The sequence below is a fragment of the Rhincodon typus genome, chromosome 22, assembly GCF_021869965.1.
Source record: "Rhincodon typus isolate 14 chromosome 22, sRhiTyp1.1, whole genome shotgun sequence".
Classification (NCBI taxonomy): Eukaryota; Metazoa; Chordata; class Chondrichthyes; order Orectolobiformes; family Rhincodontidae; genus Rhincodon; species Rhincodon typus.
In genome coordinates, this window is record NC_063353.1 from 15,056,468 (window position 1) to 15,074,486 (window position 18,019).

Consider the following 18,019-nt stretch of genomic DNA (forward strand, 5'->3'; position numbering starts at 1 on the left):
GCATGATTTTCCTTTAAGAAGGACATTCTGTCTTTAACCAAAGCCGAATGCCTGCATCACGTGCCAACAGCACAATGCTGATTCTCTTCATGGTTGGTCCCCTGATAGGTGCAGACCCACCTGGCTATGTTTAGAGACATCCAGCAATGAAGAAGCCCCACAGCTTTGGCCTATCATCATGGAAATGAGGTGGCAGCTGTAATCTGTAGGCAGCCAACTTCCAATGATACCAGCTTGATAGAATGACAATGAGAATTGCAAGCTTTGGGCTCAAAAAATGGGGCAGACTTATAGCACTGATTGTTTAAATGCAATTTCTTTTCTGCCAACATGTAGGATTTAGAACTAAAGCTAATTGATGGTAAAGTACAAACTTTATCTTCCAATGAAGTCCAATGCATAGAAAATATATATACAATGCACATGGTTGGATTCTATTTAGTCCTTGAATTTGCCAATGGGATGACAGTGATGTGGGATAAAAACACCAGATTTTCAGTATCGCTGACTCCAAGGTGGCAAGTAAGTGTGCTTCATTTATTTTCCTGTCTGTGTCAGTATTTGCAAAAATAAAATTAACCATGATTAGAGTGAAGGCCTTAGTTGGTTTTGAGAAACTGACATACCTTAACCAATATTATTCATCAGAAAATATTGTCACAAAAATACAAGGAAAATAACAAAACACATTTTAACCATGGAATGTCTACAGACACTTCAATGAAGCTAAATGTTGTACCAGTCTGGAGCTGCAGAAGACCTCTGCTGGGAATATGTTAATAATAGAAGGACTTTTGACTATTAATGATTCCTCAGTGTGTCTCTTAATGAATAGCAACTTCACTGAGATAACTGTTAATTGATTGATTAAGTGAGGTGAGAAAGTATACTGACATTAGCTACAAAGGAACTATAAGTTGTAGGAGAAGTACTGGAGCAGGCCACAAATGGGTTTTATTCTGTAACAATTCAATTGTAACATTTTCATTATACTTGTTCTGTAATAGTGGCTTGGATGCCAGAAAGTTGTGATGAGCCAGAGCTAGATGGATGTCACTAGTCTCAGATCAATTGACCTGAGTGGTTTCTGCAAGTACTGTTAATTGTCAATGGATAAACTGCATTATAGCAGCATCCTAGGTGGCTGGCAATTTCACATAATACCTACTTCAGATTATCAGAATTAAAACTGCCCTGTAAACCAAATTGAAGTGGCATACTCTCCTGAGACTTGAATGATTACCTCCAACAGTAAATATTTATCTGGGGTGGTGGGTTGGTTGCTGTTCTGCACAAAACTTCAATGCTAATTGTTTTTGTTTGACATAGTGCACAAGAAGGCAAAACATTAGAATTCTCATATGTTCATACTATCTGATGAACCTTTCTGATGAACCCATGCATCTAGATTAATGCAATTTGAAGCATGCAACATTCTTACAGGTCTTGACGGGGTAGCTGCAAGAGTGATGTTTTTCCTGAATGGTGGTGGTGGATGTCAGAGAACAAGGGGACATAGTCTCAGAGTAAGAAGTAGAACGTTTAGCACTGACATTGAGAACTTATTTCTTTTCTAAGAAGGTTGTGGTTTTTTTGGAATTTTCTACTCCCATAGAGCTGTGAGGCTGATATTGAATATATTCAGGAAAGAGATTGACAGAATTCTATGTATCAAATGCTGAAGGGATAATATGGGAAAATGGCACTGAGAGAGTAGATTAACGATGATCTACTCAAATGGTTTAAAGGTCTTGAAGGGCTGAATGGCCTACTCCTATTCCTATTTCTTATGTTCATAATTGAGGTCAGCACAAGGTGTCTAGTAGGGGTGAGAATTAGATAGGCTCAAGGCTGTATTTATTTCAGCGACCATGGAGAGAGAGTATTCTGCACCATAGAGCATTTTGAAGAAGGGTTACTGGCGCTGAAACATTAACTGTTTTCTCTCCACGGATGCTGCCAGATCTGCTGAGTTTGTACAGCAATTTCTGTTTTGTTTATGATAGAGAAATTTGTTTTTGTTAACATAAATCTCTATTATCTTTGGGGGATGGGATGAGTGTAGTTTTCTGACACCTCGCTTTGTTAAAAATACAATTTATGACCTCATGAGGTCAGTATATCTTGTCTAATAAAAATTGTTGAGTAGAGTTTTGTCGCCTGATTTTTTTACGATCTCACTATTTCTATCTACTTTCTAACCCTACCTTTTTTCACATCCTGCTCATAGTAAAGGTATTTCCAAAGAGAAGTCCATTCCTTCCCCCAGAATCTTTTAAATATTTTCAGTACATACTACATGAAGTGCTTGAGATACAAAATGGTTCCAAAGATCATCTTTCTTGCTTGATTTTCAAAATATTAGCAGTCTTACAACACTGCATGAACCTCTGGTATCCATTCTGCCTTCCTACTCTGGGACACTGCACTTTTAAACCTACATTTGTTATCATATTGATTGTTGAGACCAATACTTAAAAGAAGTAGTGGGGTCATGCAAACTACCATTATTTTTATAAGATGAGATGGCAACAGTGCCAGGAACTCAGTTAGTGGCAGTTTCCTTGAATGGAAAATGTTGCCAGGTTTATTTCGGTGGAGAATCGCAGCCAGGCCCTTTACTGCCATATAGTCCTTTATTCCTTCAGTTACACCTGGTGCACCACTTGTTCTGAGGCAAGATAACGAAGGAAAATCCAGCCATTGATCTGAGACTGATTTTATAGATGTCTTTCCCTTATAAAATGAAGCTAGGGCTTCTGAAAGTGGTTTAAGCCTGAATTTGGGCCTATCGAGAAATTCCTTTGTGATAATTAAACTGTAAATTTGCGCAAACTTTAGCATATGTGTAAATTCACCTTTTAAAGATCATATTTTATTAGACAAATGTCTAATCATATTGTGGTATACAGTTTGATTTGAATCAGGTCCCTATATTTGTTACTTTTAAGCAAAGCTTTTAATTTGCTCTTGCAAATGAGTAGCAATTTTTGGATTTTCTTTGACTGTTCCCTGTACGTGAAACTCAATTACTAAAACTAAATGTAAATCAAAATGAATAGATTGGACCCAATTTTAACCCTGTGCAAGTTAGTGCGTTTTGAATGAATTAAAATCGGGTCCATTATATTTTATTTTATTGGAATACTGCTTTGGTTTTGGCTACTGCAATCTTGAGTCCTATTTTGATTTGACTGTTGCAATCTTTTAAAATTGGGGTTTCAATTACAAGACCTTGCTGCATATATTTGACAGTTTATTACCATTATACTAACCAAGAGCAGAAGTATTGCTTTCACACCAATACTATTTTTCAGCAATACTGTTTTTTTAAAACAGACATTAGTACTTGTTGAGAGGTAAAGAAGAGGGGATGGTTAAGAACGCGCAGTGAGAGCTAAAAAATATTTCCAGCATGGAAATAAACTTTAAAGATGAATGAAAAATCTTAGCAACAAGAGAAATGGGAAAACTGAACCAAAAAATTTCTTCATTTGATGCTAACTTTAAGATATTTTACTATTTCAATTCTGATTATTGTAGTTGTATGGTTTTTCGAACAAATATTAAATGATTGGGCACGCTCAGAAATGAATTTATCCTGGGGAGATGTATGCAATAAAAATGTTGCTGTTCTCCATTAATCATATCTTAATTGTTTCAAAAAAATTATTACAGAATAAAGTATTTGGCCTCTGTGGAAATTATAATTCCCGTATTGAAGATGATCTAATGACAAAGTCAAAATCTTTGGTGACCGATACTCTGGATTTTGCACAAAGTTGGTCTTCTCCAAAAACATGCTCTGAGAAAGCAATATTAATTTCTCCTTGTGACAGAAATCCATATTGTTATGCATGGGCTGCAAGGAAATGCAACATAATTATGAGCAAAACTTTTAAAAAGTGCCACAAATTGGTAAGTATCAATAAAATGTCAATATTTAGTTATATGGACAAAACTTTAAAATATAGAGATATGACCTGTTACAAACAGATCATATGCTTTCTGACACTATGATTTAACATACCCATTAGGTTGACCCAAGTGAATACTACTCTGCTTGTGTTGATGAAACTTGTGCCTGTGACTTGGAAGGGAGATTTCTGGGCTTTTGTACTGCTGTGGCCGTATATGCTGAAGCTTGTAGTAAAGTTGGTGCTTGCATTGACTGGAGGACCCCAGAGTCATGCCGTAAGTAACATTTACCCCATGTAACACAATTAAGGACATTGTTAATGAAAAAAGATGCATGTACTTTGAATTGCTCACAAAACTAATTATGAAACTCATCTGAAAGAAATTCCTTCCCTGCAGGAGGTATTTAAGTACAAGTATAATGAAATACAAGAATTATTTGTCTTGTGTATTGCAGCTATCTACTGTGACTATTATAATGAAGGTGATGAATGCAACTGGCACTACAAACCATGTGGATCAGCAATTTCAAAAACGTGTAATAACCATCCTATTGGCAGACAATACTCGACATTTCTTGAAGGTTTCAATTTATTGTTCTCCTAAGTTTTTGGTTCAGCTTTATGTGATATAGCTCAGTGTTATTTCTTTAAAACTTATTTCAGTCTTAGTAAGAACATAAATTCATTTAAGGCCATACATAGTGGCTTTGTAGTAATAACGAGACAACAAATCTTGCTTTAAGTTTATATGAGAAAATTAGTTCTATAATCCAAAGTTGGAAGTGAATGCAGCATATTATCTTTATACTGTCAACTATTTCAAAACCTAAGATGCAGAAACTAGTGGGAAACAATTGCACTGTCAGTGAAGGTGTTAACAATTCTGTGAAATGGTAGCTTTTGGGTGGCTGAAGGATATTTAACTGTTAGCAGCAGATGAGAGGAATTGGCTTATTTCAGGAAATTACAGGAAAGCCTGACCAAAAGGCACATTGGTTCATTGTGGATGACTGATCAATGGAGAAAAGGCAGTTTCGGCTAATCAGCTGGCCAATTTAAGTGCTGACCACTGTTGGCTGCACACATGCGCTCAATTGCCTATCTGCTTATAATTTAAAAACAAAACCTCAGTTTCTGCTTCCTCAGCCTCCACAGGTTGCTGCTACATTTGAACAGTGTGCATGTTAGTGTACACAAATTAATAGATAATTTCATCATATTGAGGTAGTCCAATGTGATCAAATGTTGTGAATGGGAAGGTTGGGTGAAAAGCTTTGTTCAGCCTATGTATGGTGAACTTAAATATGTACGTATTTTTTCACATTAGAGTATGCTTATGGTGTAAGCCTTTAGGATGCTTGAATCAACTAATCGACCTTTAATAGATCTGCAAAAGGTTAGTTTGGGGCAACAGCTAGTGTGAAAACTATGGGGATAACAAAAGGACATTGAACAGTTGGCCACAAAGATCTTGCATTGCACCTCAGAGATGAAACATAAAAGCTATAAAGGAGGCCAACAAATCATCCATGTAATGGATTGTTTGCATTTCTGTTTACATCAGAAGTAGTCATTTGTTACTGTCTCTTAAGTATGTAAAATATTTACTTGAATTAGTATTTGAGTTAGGTAATTACTAATCCACATACGCAGCTTACTTTTTGAGTATATTTAGCAGCAGTTCTGAAACAAGGGCTGAATAGTATTACAGTGATTAGCATTGCTGCCACACTGCACCAGGGACCTGGGTTTGATTCCAGGCTTGGGACAAAGACCGCGTGGAGTTTGTGCATTCTCTCCGTGTTTGCATGGGCAAAACTAGGAACCACTAATGCCCAACCAGACCAGAATGCACAACACAGAAATAGACTACTTGATCCAACTAGTCCATGCCAATGATTTTGCTCCACATAAACCTCTTCTCAACCCTCTTCATGTAACCCTATGAACATAACTTACTTTTCCTTTCTTCCTGCCCTTGAATGCATCTTAATTCAATCTTGTGACAATGACTTTCATATTCTGATCACTCTCTGGTAAAAGAAGTTTATCCCTGAATTTTCTTTTGCATTATTGAGCATCTATTATATTTAGATGCCCAGAGTAAAAATTGTAGCTGCTTCTGCAAATTTAGCCTCTTTCTCTCTTGGTAACCACAGCCATATTTGACTAATAGGGTAGAGAATAATTAACAATTATCAGACGCACATAATCAAACACTCAGTAATGGAACATTACGCTTAGGGTTCTTGTGGTGCAGTATAAGTTTCTCTACCTCCGGGCTTGAGATCAAGCCCCACCTGCACCAGAAGTGTACAGTAACACATCTGAGCAGGTTGATTATCGGCAGCTAAGAATTAGCATCTTCCCACATTTCTCAGTCTGTTATTTGTTCCCTTTCATTGGCAAAATGAGACAAATTAATCCTTCTTAGTAAGGAGCCAAAATGTCATTCCACTCTTCAAATAATTTACACTTTATGAATGGAATGGAGCTGATTTGCAACCGTTGCTTGAAAACCAAATGGTTACAGCTTGACATAACAATTGAAAATTGTGGGATGGGTACATTGGCCTCTTCACTGATGCCCAAAGCCTACTTTGTACTCTAAATGGGGTGAACAGTAGTGATTCTTGTTTCAGAAGACAGACTGCTTACTTAGAAAAATTGGCATTCTAGTTCAGTGGTAGGGCACCATTTGGCATTTTCAGGGTGGGTACAAAAGGGTGGATCATGATGAGTGTGCAGTGTACTCATTTGCACAAAATGAAAGCGGCCTGAACTCTGGTCATTGAATAAAAACCGAAAGAACTACGGATGCTGTAAATCCGGAATCAAAGCAAAGTTGCTGGAAAAGCCCAGCAGGTCTGGCAGCATCTGTAAAGGAAAAAACAGAGTTAACTTTTCGGGTCCGGTGACCCTTCCTCAGAACTGGGGAAGGGTCACTGGACCCGAAACATTAACTTCTGGACATTGAAAGTATGGCCAGTCTTGAAGATGTTCCATGAAATTTCATGTCAGTGTATGGGTAAAATTAGGGAAAAATAATAAGTTTATAAGAACATAATACTTACAAAAAGCCAGCATATTTTTGCTTCACGAGCTTATTTATGCTTACTGTCTTACACTAATTACATATTTTATTTTAATGTACAGGTTGCTATGCAAAATGCCCAGAAAATGCTCCTTATCTGGATGAAAATACAATGAAATGTGTTAACTTACCCCAGTGTACTTGTTATTTCAATGGTCTGTTAATACAACCAAATGAGGTGAAAGTTACAGATTGTGGACAATGGTAAAGTTTCAAAAATTACTCCACTATTCATTCTCTATAATTTACTTGTTTGTTCATCTCTCAAAATACTTCATGTTGAAACAAAATTATAATACAACTTGCAGTAACTAGAAAATGCCAATATTCCGAATGAACCTATTCTTTTTATGTACACCATTCAACATTTGATTTTTCTGTATTCTTTCATGGGATGTGGTCATCACTGGCAAGGCCAGCATTTGTTGCCCATCCCTAACCACCCATGAACTGAGGTAGTTAAGATGAAACTGCATTGCTCCAGGGCTGGAGTCATATATAGGTCAGACTAGCTAAGTGTGGCAGGTTTACATCACTAAAGTATGTTAACGAACCAGATGAATTTTCAAACAATTACTGGTTTCATGGTCACCATTTCTGAATTTTAGCTTTCAATTCCTGAAGCTTATTAATTAAATTTAAATTCTACCTGCTGGCATTGTGGGGTTTGAACGCATGCTCCCAAACCTTTAGTCCAGGATTCTGGATAATTAACCCACAGACACAACTTCTTGCCCACTGTCTCCTCCCACCTCATTATTCTAAGTATATTCCTCAACATCTTCCTTAGAACCATATCTATTTGTCTGCTGAACCAATTTACACCATTGGTTTGCGTGATAACATATTCAACAAAGTGTTTCATATTATATTTTATACCTCTGAGATAAGCAGTTGACACCAGTTTCAATGTTTGAACAGGAGTGTAAATTAATGCTTTAAAATGTTTTCTGAAGAAGGGTCTAGGCGCGAAACGTCAGCCTTCCTGCTCCTCTGATGCTGCTTGGCCTGCTGCGTTCATCCAGCTCTTCTACACCTTGTTATCTTACAACAAATTGTAGCTGCTTCTGTAAATTTAGTCTCTTTCTCTCTTAGTAACCAAAGGCAGATTTGACTATTAGGGCAGAGATGAGTTAACAATTACCAGATGCACATAATCAATCACTCGATAATGGAATATTATGCTAGGGTTCTTGTGGTGCAGTATATGTGTCCTCACCTCTGAGCCTGAGGTCAAATTCTGCCTGCTCTAGAGATGTACAGTAACACATGTGAACAAATTGGTTAGAAAATATCTCAACTTGTATGCTTCAAATGCCACCTTTAATGGTCACTTTAATGATCTCTCCTGGTAACATTTTCCACATGCAAATTTCCAAGCAAGACAATGACTAAAGCCTGACTAACAACTTGTGAAGCAATAGTACAACCCTGTTTGACGTTTCCTGTCTACTGGGTCAATAAAATCAGATAGCTTGTTTGACTCTTTTAATGCAGCAGTTATTAAACACTATTTAGGTGGTTTCTAAGAATTATTCAATGTTAGCTCTCAGAGATGGTTTTTATTTTGTCCGACACAGCAGCGCCTATTTTCCTGTCTGAGAAGACCTGACTGCCACGGTACCAGGTTGCTGTGGTCAGGGAGAAATAAGATCATGGAATGATTACAGCAACGAAGAAAACCATCAGCCTATCAAGTCCATTTCAGCTCTCTAAGAGTAACTTAGCTAGTCCGACTTCTCTGCTTTTTCCCCATAGCACTGCAAATCGTTTCTTTTCAAGTAATAATCCATTTCCTTTTTCAAGGATATTATTGAATCTGCCTCAACTATGCTTTTATTACAGATCACAATTAATTAAGCAGTGGGAACAATTTCTAAAACTAAACATTAAAAACTACACCAATAGACTTTTATCATTGGGAATTACCAACCTATGCTTTGACATTGCAGAATCTTTAAAATGATTCTTGAAAGACCTTTGGTTCAGATTCAGTTTTGTGGACTACAGATAGCCTCATGTATAAGTGGCTTAGTGTTGCAAAATGCGCATGTAGGAGGCGATAAATATGGTTGTTTGTGGAAACAGCTGCCACCATGATACAATTACATCTCATCAATTGCGTCATGTATTTTATCAGCTCATATCTGAAATAAACTTGTAATCTCAAGTGCTCATTGTGCTAGTCACATGTGATTGTCATTTAAATTATAAACATAGTAACAGGAGTAGGCCATTTGAATCTTTGAGCCTGCATCACCATTCAATATGATCATGGCTGACCCTCTGCCTTAATTCCCATTTTCTCTCCATTGCCTTTGATGCTTTTAATACCTAGACATTTATTAATCTCCTTCTTGAATACACTCAATGATTCAGCCACCACAGCCTACTGCGCTAACAAATTCCACAGTTGGCCACATCTGAGCGAAGAAATGTCTCCTCACCTCAATCCTGAATGGCCTACATTGCATCGTAGGATTGTTTCACACTGCCCAACCAGGGAAAACATCCTCTCTGTACCTAGGCAGTCTAGACCTATTAGAATTTTGTAAGTTTCGATCAGATCCGTGCTCATTCTTTTAAACTTTAATGAATATATTAGGCCTAGTTGAACCAATCTCCTCATCCAACAATCCTGCCTTTCAAAGCATCACCCTTTGTTGCCCTCCCTGTACAGCAAGTATTCTTCTGTTTTGTTTGGAGGCCAAAGCTGCACGCAATACTTCAAGTACAGTCTTACTAAAACTTTGTATGACTGCAGTAAGACATGCCTGCTTCTGGACTCAAATCATAGGGAATACCCTCACTACATGGGCTGCAGTTGTATAAATGTTGGCTTTGCCAGTGATGCCCACATCCAATGAATGATTAGATCTCTTATGCCACTCTCCAGTCTCCTGACCCATTCTTTACTATTCTATGTTTTTACATTTATCTCTGTGATTTCTTATTCTGCTGATATCAGATTTATCGTTCCTCATTATTTATCCTTCCTTCTGTTTCTGATATCCTCTGTAAACCTGGAACAATTCCTTCTTCTGGACTATGCCATTATATGGATAAAAAATAGAAAGTGTCATAATAAATCGTTTTCGGACCTATAAATTTCCCATTAATGACAACTCTCTAATTCCTGGTTTTGAACCTTGTGTTTAATTATTTGTCAGTGATTAATTGCTCATCAGCTTCACTCAATAAAGTGGAACCTTGCCAAACTTTCTAAAGCTGACTTTTAAATGATTCAGTTATGAAAGATATCTCTATTAAAATTTACAATTAGAAAGCTCTGGTGATGGTTTTCGGGGTTTGATGCCCGTGTGAATTTGAACACTGGTTGGGAATTTTAGAACTAGGGGGCATAGGTTGAGAATTAGGGCCAGACCATTCAGGTGAGATGTTAGGAAACACTTCTACACCTAGAAGGCTGTAGATGTTTGGAACTCTTTTCCACAAACAACAGTGGATGTTGAAGCAATTGTTAATTTCAAACCTGTGATAGATAATTTTTGTTAAGCAAAAGTGTTAAGGCTTTTGGGTCAAAGGCAGGTATATGGAATTAGGCCACAGATCAGCCATGATCTTCTTGAATGGTGGAGCAGGCTCAAGGGGCCAAAAACGCTACTGTTGTTCCTATATTCCTATGAGATCATAGGCTTCTATGGACATGAAATTGATGCACGGCTCCCAAAGGGCTGTTGTTCTGCTGACTAACTTTGGTCCAGCTCTAATGATCATTGAAATTATGTTCTGTATTCTGAGAAATTGTACCAAATTCTCAACTCACCCATCTGAAATGGATTATATGTTAATCCCCAAGTCTCTCCAACTGAAAGTGGACTCTTAAAGTCAGCTTTCATTTCTCAAGGTTGGTTGTAACTTATGATTTTCTGTAATCTGCTGCAATATTTTATTCTATTATTCAGACTAATGGGTTTGCATGATTACACCATTTCTTTGCCAAAGTCTCTTGGCAGTTGTAACTTTGTAGGGAATGTTTTGCTCATTAATTGAAGATTAATTCCTTTGTATCAATCTTCTAGTCTTGTGAAATGCCATGAGAGAACATTATCCCATACATTGTATTTGTTTTAAGTAGAATGGGATCAAGTTTCTCACTCTCGACATGATTCATTTGGGCTCACTTCACACTTATCATTCTTGGCCCATTTCATTGTTTTGCACAATCATTCAAGAGCAAATACATTAGTGACACAGGAGGTTGAGGGATGACCTTATAATGGTTTATAAAATCATGAGGTGCATAGATAAGGTGAATTGTGAGAGTCTTTTCCCTAGAGTGAGGGAGTTCAAAACTAGGGGGCACATTTATAAGGTGAGAGGAGAAAGATTTATAAAGGGCATGAGGAGCAACTTATTTACCCATAGTGTGGTTCATATGTCAAATGAACTGCCAGAGGAAGTGATGGGTGCTGGTAATGTTACAGCATTTAAAAGACATTTGGATAACTACATGAATAGGAAAGGTATGGAGGGATGTGGGCCAAATGCAGGCAAGTGGGACTAATTTGGTTTGGGAACGTGGTTAGCGTGGAATAGTTGGACTGAAGGATCTGTTTCCGTGCTGTATGATTCTGTTACACGCGTGCTATGATTTGTTAAAAGTTCATACATCTTCACTGTTTCAAGGATTAGGAATGTAAACTGTTCAGCAGCATTACAATAAATTACAATTCCTTGTACCCTAATTGTAACGCTTCCAATCATAAAGATCAGAAATTGAGTTGAGCTATGTGGATCATCTGAAATGCTTCTCAAAAGTACAAGTAGAGTCAAAGTGATCTACAGCACAGATAAAAGCCCTTTGACTTATGGTGTCTGTACCAGTCAGAAACAACCACTGAACTATTCTAATCCCATTTTCCGGCATTTGGCCAGTAGCTTTGAATGCCTTGGCATTGCAAGTGCACATCTAAATACTTCCTGAATCTTATGAGGACTTTGCCTCTACCATCCTTACAGGCAGTGAGTTCCTGATTCCCACTACCCTCTGGGTAAAAATACTTTTCCTCACTTCTTGTCTAAACCTTTGGCCCTTAAATCCATGCCCCTGCTCATTGATCCCTCCATCAAGGAGAAAAGTTTCTTCCTGTCTGGTCTATCTATGCCCCTCATAATTTTATACGTCACAATCATGTTCCCTCTCAGTTTCTTCTGCTCTCAGGAAAATAACCCCAGTCTGTCCAATCTCTTTTCATAACTGAAACCGTCCAGCCCAGGCAACATCCTGGTAAATCTCCTCTGAACCATCTCTAGTGCAATCACTATAATGTGGATTCCAGAACTGCGCACAATGCTCTTGCTGTTGGCCAGCCAACATATTGTACAGTTCCAGCATAACTTCTTGCTCTTAATCTCTATGTTTCGACTAATAAAGACAAGTATACCATTTGCCTCCTTAATCTCTTTTTCTATCTGTCTTGATATCTTAAGGGATTGGTGGCTATGCACACCAAGGTTTCTCTGATCCTTGGTGCTTCCCAGGCTCCTACCATTCGTCATGTATTTCCTTACCTTGTTTGTCCTGCCCAAGTGCATCACCTCAAATGTATCAGGATTGAATTCCATTTGTCACTGATCAGCCCATATGACGAGCCCAGCTATCCTCCTGTACTATAAGGCTATCCTCCTCACTATCTAACACGCCACCAATTTTTGTCTTGTTTGCAAACTTACTGAACAACTAGTAGTATTGAATCTTAATGAATCTTCAGTGCCTCCAAGACTGAATTCACCACGGAATGCTGTTCACCAAACTTAAATTGATGTATCAGAAGCAAATATATGTAACTAGAATGAATATAAATTATAATCAAAATGAAGACCATTTTGATAATGACATATATTCCCCACAATGAATATAAAATAATTTAATTTTATTATTTAATCTCTTACAGCACATGTCAAAATGGAACCACCACCTGCGGTAAGTAGCACTTTCAATGATGCATAGTGGTATTGTTATTGATGAATCAATCAGTTTTCATTCTACTCGATGAGCAAAAGAAGTGCTAACTATGTTCAGGAAAATCTGATCTGAATATGATATAGTAGATAATCTTTAAAGGCTTAACTGCAGATCTCGCAACATAATTGTTTAAGATAGATTACCTGTATGTTGATTCAGTAAGGACAGATTTTAGTGAGACAAGTGCATAAAATGAAATGAAGCAAGAGGGTTTTGTGGCACAGTAGAGGTGTCCCTAACTCTGGGTCAGAAAGTCTGGATTCAAGTCCTACCTTATGATGTGATGACAATGGAGGTATACTATATTCCATCCAAAGAGGGCAATTTATTAAGGAAATGAAGCCAAAGCATGTGGATGAAATAATATTACAGGTCAGCCGTGAACTCATTGAATGGTGCAACAAGTTTAAAGGGCTGAATGTTTGTGTTCTCAATTTATAAGTATGATGTTCATCATAGATTTACTTTCTCTGTTTCATTTTGATATCAGTGTCTGTAGTCAATCAGGAAACTCCAGCTTTACATGACTTTCCTTCTCTTCTCGTGGCTTTAGACAGATATGATTTTCTGCTCTAAATATTCTTTGTGTTTTTGATGTGCCCTCTGTATTTTACATGTCAATGAAGTCTTGGATTAAGATATGCAGAATGAACTCTCTAAATTTGGTTTAAAATTGCATTGTAGTTCCTGTCTGGCTAAAGATCTGGAAGGGGTAGCCTGCACATAAAATTGCCTGCCCAGAGCCATATAATGCAGGGAGCGGTGTTAAGTGTTCTGCCCCTCTGTTAGGAGGTAACCCATTCTTAGAGAATTGCCAGAGCCTTGGATGGCTGACAGTTCTGTTGTTCTAGTAGCGTCACCTGGACTGGTGGCTATTGTTGGGAATACAAGGCATTCTGCCATCCTGATGATGTCAGGTGAGCCCAGGGCATTAGGTCAAGTTGGCAGGCCCCCGTGAGGAGTTTTGGAGGCTGGTATGAGAATCCTAGAAACACTCCCACTTACTCAAGAGCAGGCCTCATACACATAGGCTCTCTGACCATGGTATTGGCACAAGGCCTTAAGTGACCATCCATTGATCAAATGTGTTGTAGCCACGTTTGTTGGCAGTTTTTTTGTCTCTTGACAGGGTTAATGCTGAGAGGATGTTTTGCCTTGTAGGGGAATCCAAAACAAGAAAGCAGAATTTCATAGCAAGATACTTCCCTTTTTGGATGGAGATGAGGAAAAATGTCTTCATTCAAAGTCTTGGTGATCTTTTGCATTCACAGTAGAGAACAATGGAGACTGGGTCATTGAATATATTCAAAACTAAGGAAGAAAGAGTTTTGATCTAAGAAAACAATCAAGGGTTGTGGGGGTGGGTTAGTGACTGACAGGAAACTTAAGGCCAAAATCAGATCACGGTGATCTTATTGAATGGAAATGCATGGTTGAGAGTTGTACTGCTATTTCTTATATTCTTATGTATTATGACAGATTACAACATGATTGGCTGTTTGTAATAATAGTTTAAAATGGTTTTGTGTATATGGTGAAATGTGACAAAATTCTTAACATGTTGTTGATTCATTTTGAATATAGTGGTCATGAATGTTTTGTTTTTCTACAGAAAAGCTAGCTACAACATCAATGCCAACTGTGATAACCATTTCCGCATTTGGTGAGCCCTGCCTTCTTTCATCATGCATTAACAAATCATTTCACACAAGTGTTCTGTTAGAGCATCTGCTCCTGCTCAGTAAAGATCCATTACTATCTCATTCTTAACTCTTGGCCCATTATTGTTTTGGGCTTGTAATATAAATTTCCTCTTGCATCATTAAATAATGTTTCCTGCTCAATATACGTCACCTTGCCTTGTGGTGTAATTATACAAGAGCAATTGAATTAGAGATTGCATTTTTGAATGCCGTTAACATGATTCGGAAGGGACAATTACAACAGTGCCATCACCATAACTGGCTCTACCATTGGCTCCATGACTGGTGAGTGATGGTATCTTGCAATACTTAATAGTAAGATCTTAGCTCCGATTACAACTTTAGCTCCCCGTAATTTTATTAATTTTAAAATTGTTATGGAACAGGATAGGCCTTGTATAAAAATTAAAGTTCTAAATTGGAGTAAGTTCAATTTTGATGGTATGAGAGAGGAATGTCCAAAAGTTGATTCGAGTAGACTGTTCATGGATAAAGAAACAATTGGCAAGTGGGAAGCCTTCAAAAGTGAGATAATGAGAGTTCAGAGGCAATATGTTCCTATTAGAGTGAAGAATAAGGCTGCTAGGAATAGAGAATAATGGATGAATAGAGATATTAAGGCTCTGGTCAAGAATAAGAAGGAGGCATATGTCAGGTATAGATACTGGGACCAAGTGAATCTCTTGAAGAGAATAGGGATAGTAAGGGCATTCTTAAGAAGGAAATCAGGTGGACAAAAAGGGAATATGAGATAGTCTTGGCAGATAAGGTTAAGGATAATCCAAAGAGATTCTACAAGTATATTAAGGGCAAAAGAGCAACTAGGGAGAGAATAGGGCCCCTTAAAGATCAACAAGGTTGTCTATGTGTGGAACCACAGGAGATGGGTGAGATGCTCAACGAATATTTTGCCTCTGCATTTACTGTGGAGAAAGACATGGAAGCTAGGGAACTCGGGAAAATAAATATTGAAGTCTTGAAAAGTGTTCACATTACAGAAGAGGAAGTGCTACGACATTGTGGGAACCGAAGGAAGAAGTTACAGGGCCACTAGCAGAAATATTTGTATGATCTACAGCCATGGGTGAGGCTCTGGAAGACTGGAAGGTGGTTAACGTTGTGCCTTTGTTTAAGAAAAGCTGCAAGGGGAAGCCTGAGAACTACAGATCAGTGAGTTTGATATCAGTGGTGGGTATGTTGTTGGAAGGGATTCAGAGGGACAGAATTTACATGCATTTGAAGAGGCAAGGACAGATTAGGAATGGTCAGCATGGCTTTGTGCGTGGGAGATCATATCTCACAAACTTACTTCAGCATTTTGAGGATTTGATGAAGAAGATAGATGAGGGCAGAGCGGGAGACATTGTCTACATGGACTGTAGTAAGGCCGTTCACAAGATTCTGCACTGTAGACTTGTTAGTAAAGTTAGATCACATGGGATTCGAAGAGAGCTTGCCAATTGGATACAAAATTGGCTTGACAGTCAGAGACAGGGATGTGGTGGAGGGTTGTTTTTTGGACTGGAGGCCTGTGACCAGCGGTGTTCTGCAGGGATTGGTGCTGGATCCTCTGTTGTTTGTCATTTATATAAACAATTTGGATGAGAATATTGGAAGCATGGTTAGTAAGTTTGCAGAATACATATCTAGTAGACAGTGATAAAGGCTGTTTAAGATTACAAAGCCATCTTGATCAACTGGGCCAATGGGCGGAGAAGTGGCAGATGGAGTTTAATTTGGATAAATGCGAGGTGTAGCGTTTTGGGCAGGACTTACACAGTTAATGATAGGACCCTGGGGTGTGTTGTAGAACAGAGACTTAGGGGTTCAGGTGCATGGTTCCTTGAAAGTTACATTATAGGTAGACAGTGTGGTAAAGGATGTGTTTGGCACGCTTGCTATCATTGCTCAGACCATTGAGGTTAGGAGTTGGGACATCGTGTTGCAGTTGTAGAGGAAGTTGGTGAGGCCACTTTTGGAGTACTGTGTACAGTTATGGTCGCCTTGCTATAGGAATGATATTATTAAATTGGAGAGGGTGTAGAAAAGATTTTAAAGCATGTTACCGGGTCTGGAGGGTTTGAGTAAAAAGAAGAGGCTGGACAAGCTGGGATTTTTTGCACTGGAGTGTAGGAGGTTGAAGGATGATCAATAGAGGTTTATAAAGTCATGAGGGGCATTGATAAGGTGAATAGAAAAGGTCTTTTCCCTAGTGTTGAGGAGTTCAAAGCTAGGGGCATGTTTTTAAGGTGAGAGGAGAAAGATTTAAAAGGGGCCTGAGGGGCAATCTAGAGGGTTGCTCACTTGTGGAATGAACTGTCAAAGGATGTGGTAGATGCAGGTACAGTTGCAACATTTAAAAGATATTTAGACAGGTACATGGATATGAAAGATTTAGAGGGATATGGGCCAAATGCAGGCAAATGGGATTAGTTTAGTTTGGGAAATTTGGTCGGCAAGGACTGTTTGGACCAAAGGGTCTATTTCTGTGCTGTATGACTCCATGACTCTTTCAGTCATTTCCTTTATTCTTAATGCAAATTAGACTATTCATATCAGAGGGAAATTGTAAATATTTGAACCATTGAAAAAAGTTCATTAAGACGTAGTTCAAAAATGGAATTAATCTTAATTAATTTTCCCAAATCTAAGGAACTTAAAAATCTTGGTGGATCGATCATTTCTATGGAGGGTAATTATTCATGCAATTGAGTGTGTATCCTAGAACATATATCAAAGCAAAACATATATCAGTTTGAGTATTCTTTTTAAATTGTGTGTGACTGGCTGACAAATGCCGAAATTCTCTCAGTGGTGTACTGATTGTGAATGTATTTGTTTTACTTCAGAAGAAACAGCTACAGCTACTACAGTTAGTCCACCCACTGGTGAGTGAGGTTTTCTTTCATTTCTTTCACACAAGATTGCAGTTACAGCTTAAACTCTTGGTCAACGAAAGCGGAGGTTCCCAGGTTATGCTCTCACTTCAGAAGGTTGTGAGATTAGTTACTGTTCCAGAACCTTGAGCACCATCGCCAAACATCCCCAGCTGCAGCCTTCAGCAGCCAATCTCCCAAGGACTGGATTTGGATGAGTGCCAAGGGACATGGAGTTTTCATTAAAAAGTTAGATGTCCATATTAACTGACTCACAAAGTTTGCTGCCCACTTCAGCAATTTTCCACCCTCTGTGATTCTACCCTTCTAGACATTCAGAAGTTTGTTTCTGCTTATACATCAATGTGAATGATATATTTTTTGCATAATTCAGTCTGTCTTTCTGCTGAAACATACAATCTGTTTCTCTACTGAAC

General features: G+C 38.2%; 1 protein-coding gene across 1 annotated transcript in view; it reads left to right on the forward strand.

Moving 5' to 3' along the window:
• Positions 1 to 18,019, forward strand: part of LOC125485813 (mucin-2-like) — an 82,935-nt gene that overhangs the window by 25,881 nt on the left and 39,035 nt on the right. The window contains exons 17-24 of the mRNA XM_048610574.1: positions 337 to 522; positions 3,679 to 3,918; positions 4,038 to 4,194; positions 4,376 to 4,501; positions 7,077 to 7,218; positions 12,933 to 12,961; positions 14,616 to 14,666; positions 17,556 to 17,594. Of these exons, the coding sequence (XP_048466531.1) occupies positions 337 to 522; positions 3,679 to 3,918; positions 4,038 to 4,194; positions 4,376 to 4,501; positions 7,077 to 7,218; positions 12,933 to 12,961; positions 14,616 to 14,666; positions 17,556 to 17,594 (970 nt within the window). The remainder of the gene's footprint in view (positions 1 to 336; positions 523 to 3,678; positions 3,919 to 4,037; positions 4,195 to 4,375; positions 4,502 to 7,076; positions 7,219 to 12,932; positions 12,962 to 14,615; positions 14,667 to 17,555; positions 17,595 to 18,019) is intronic.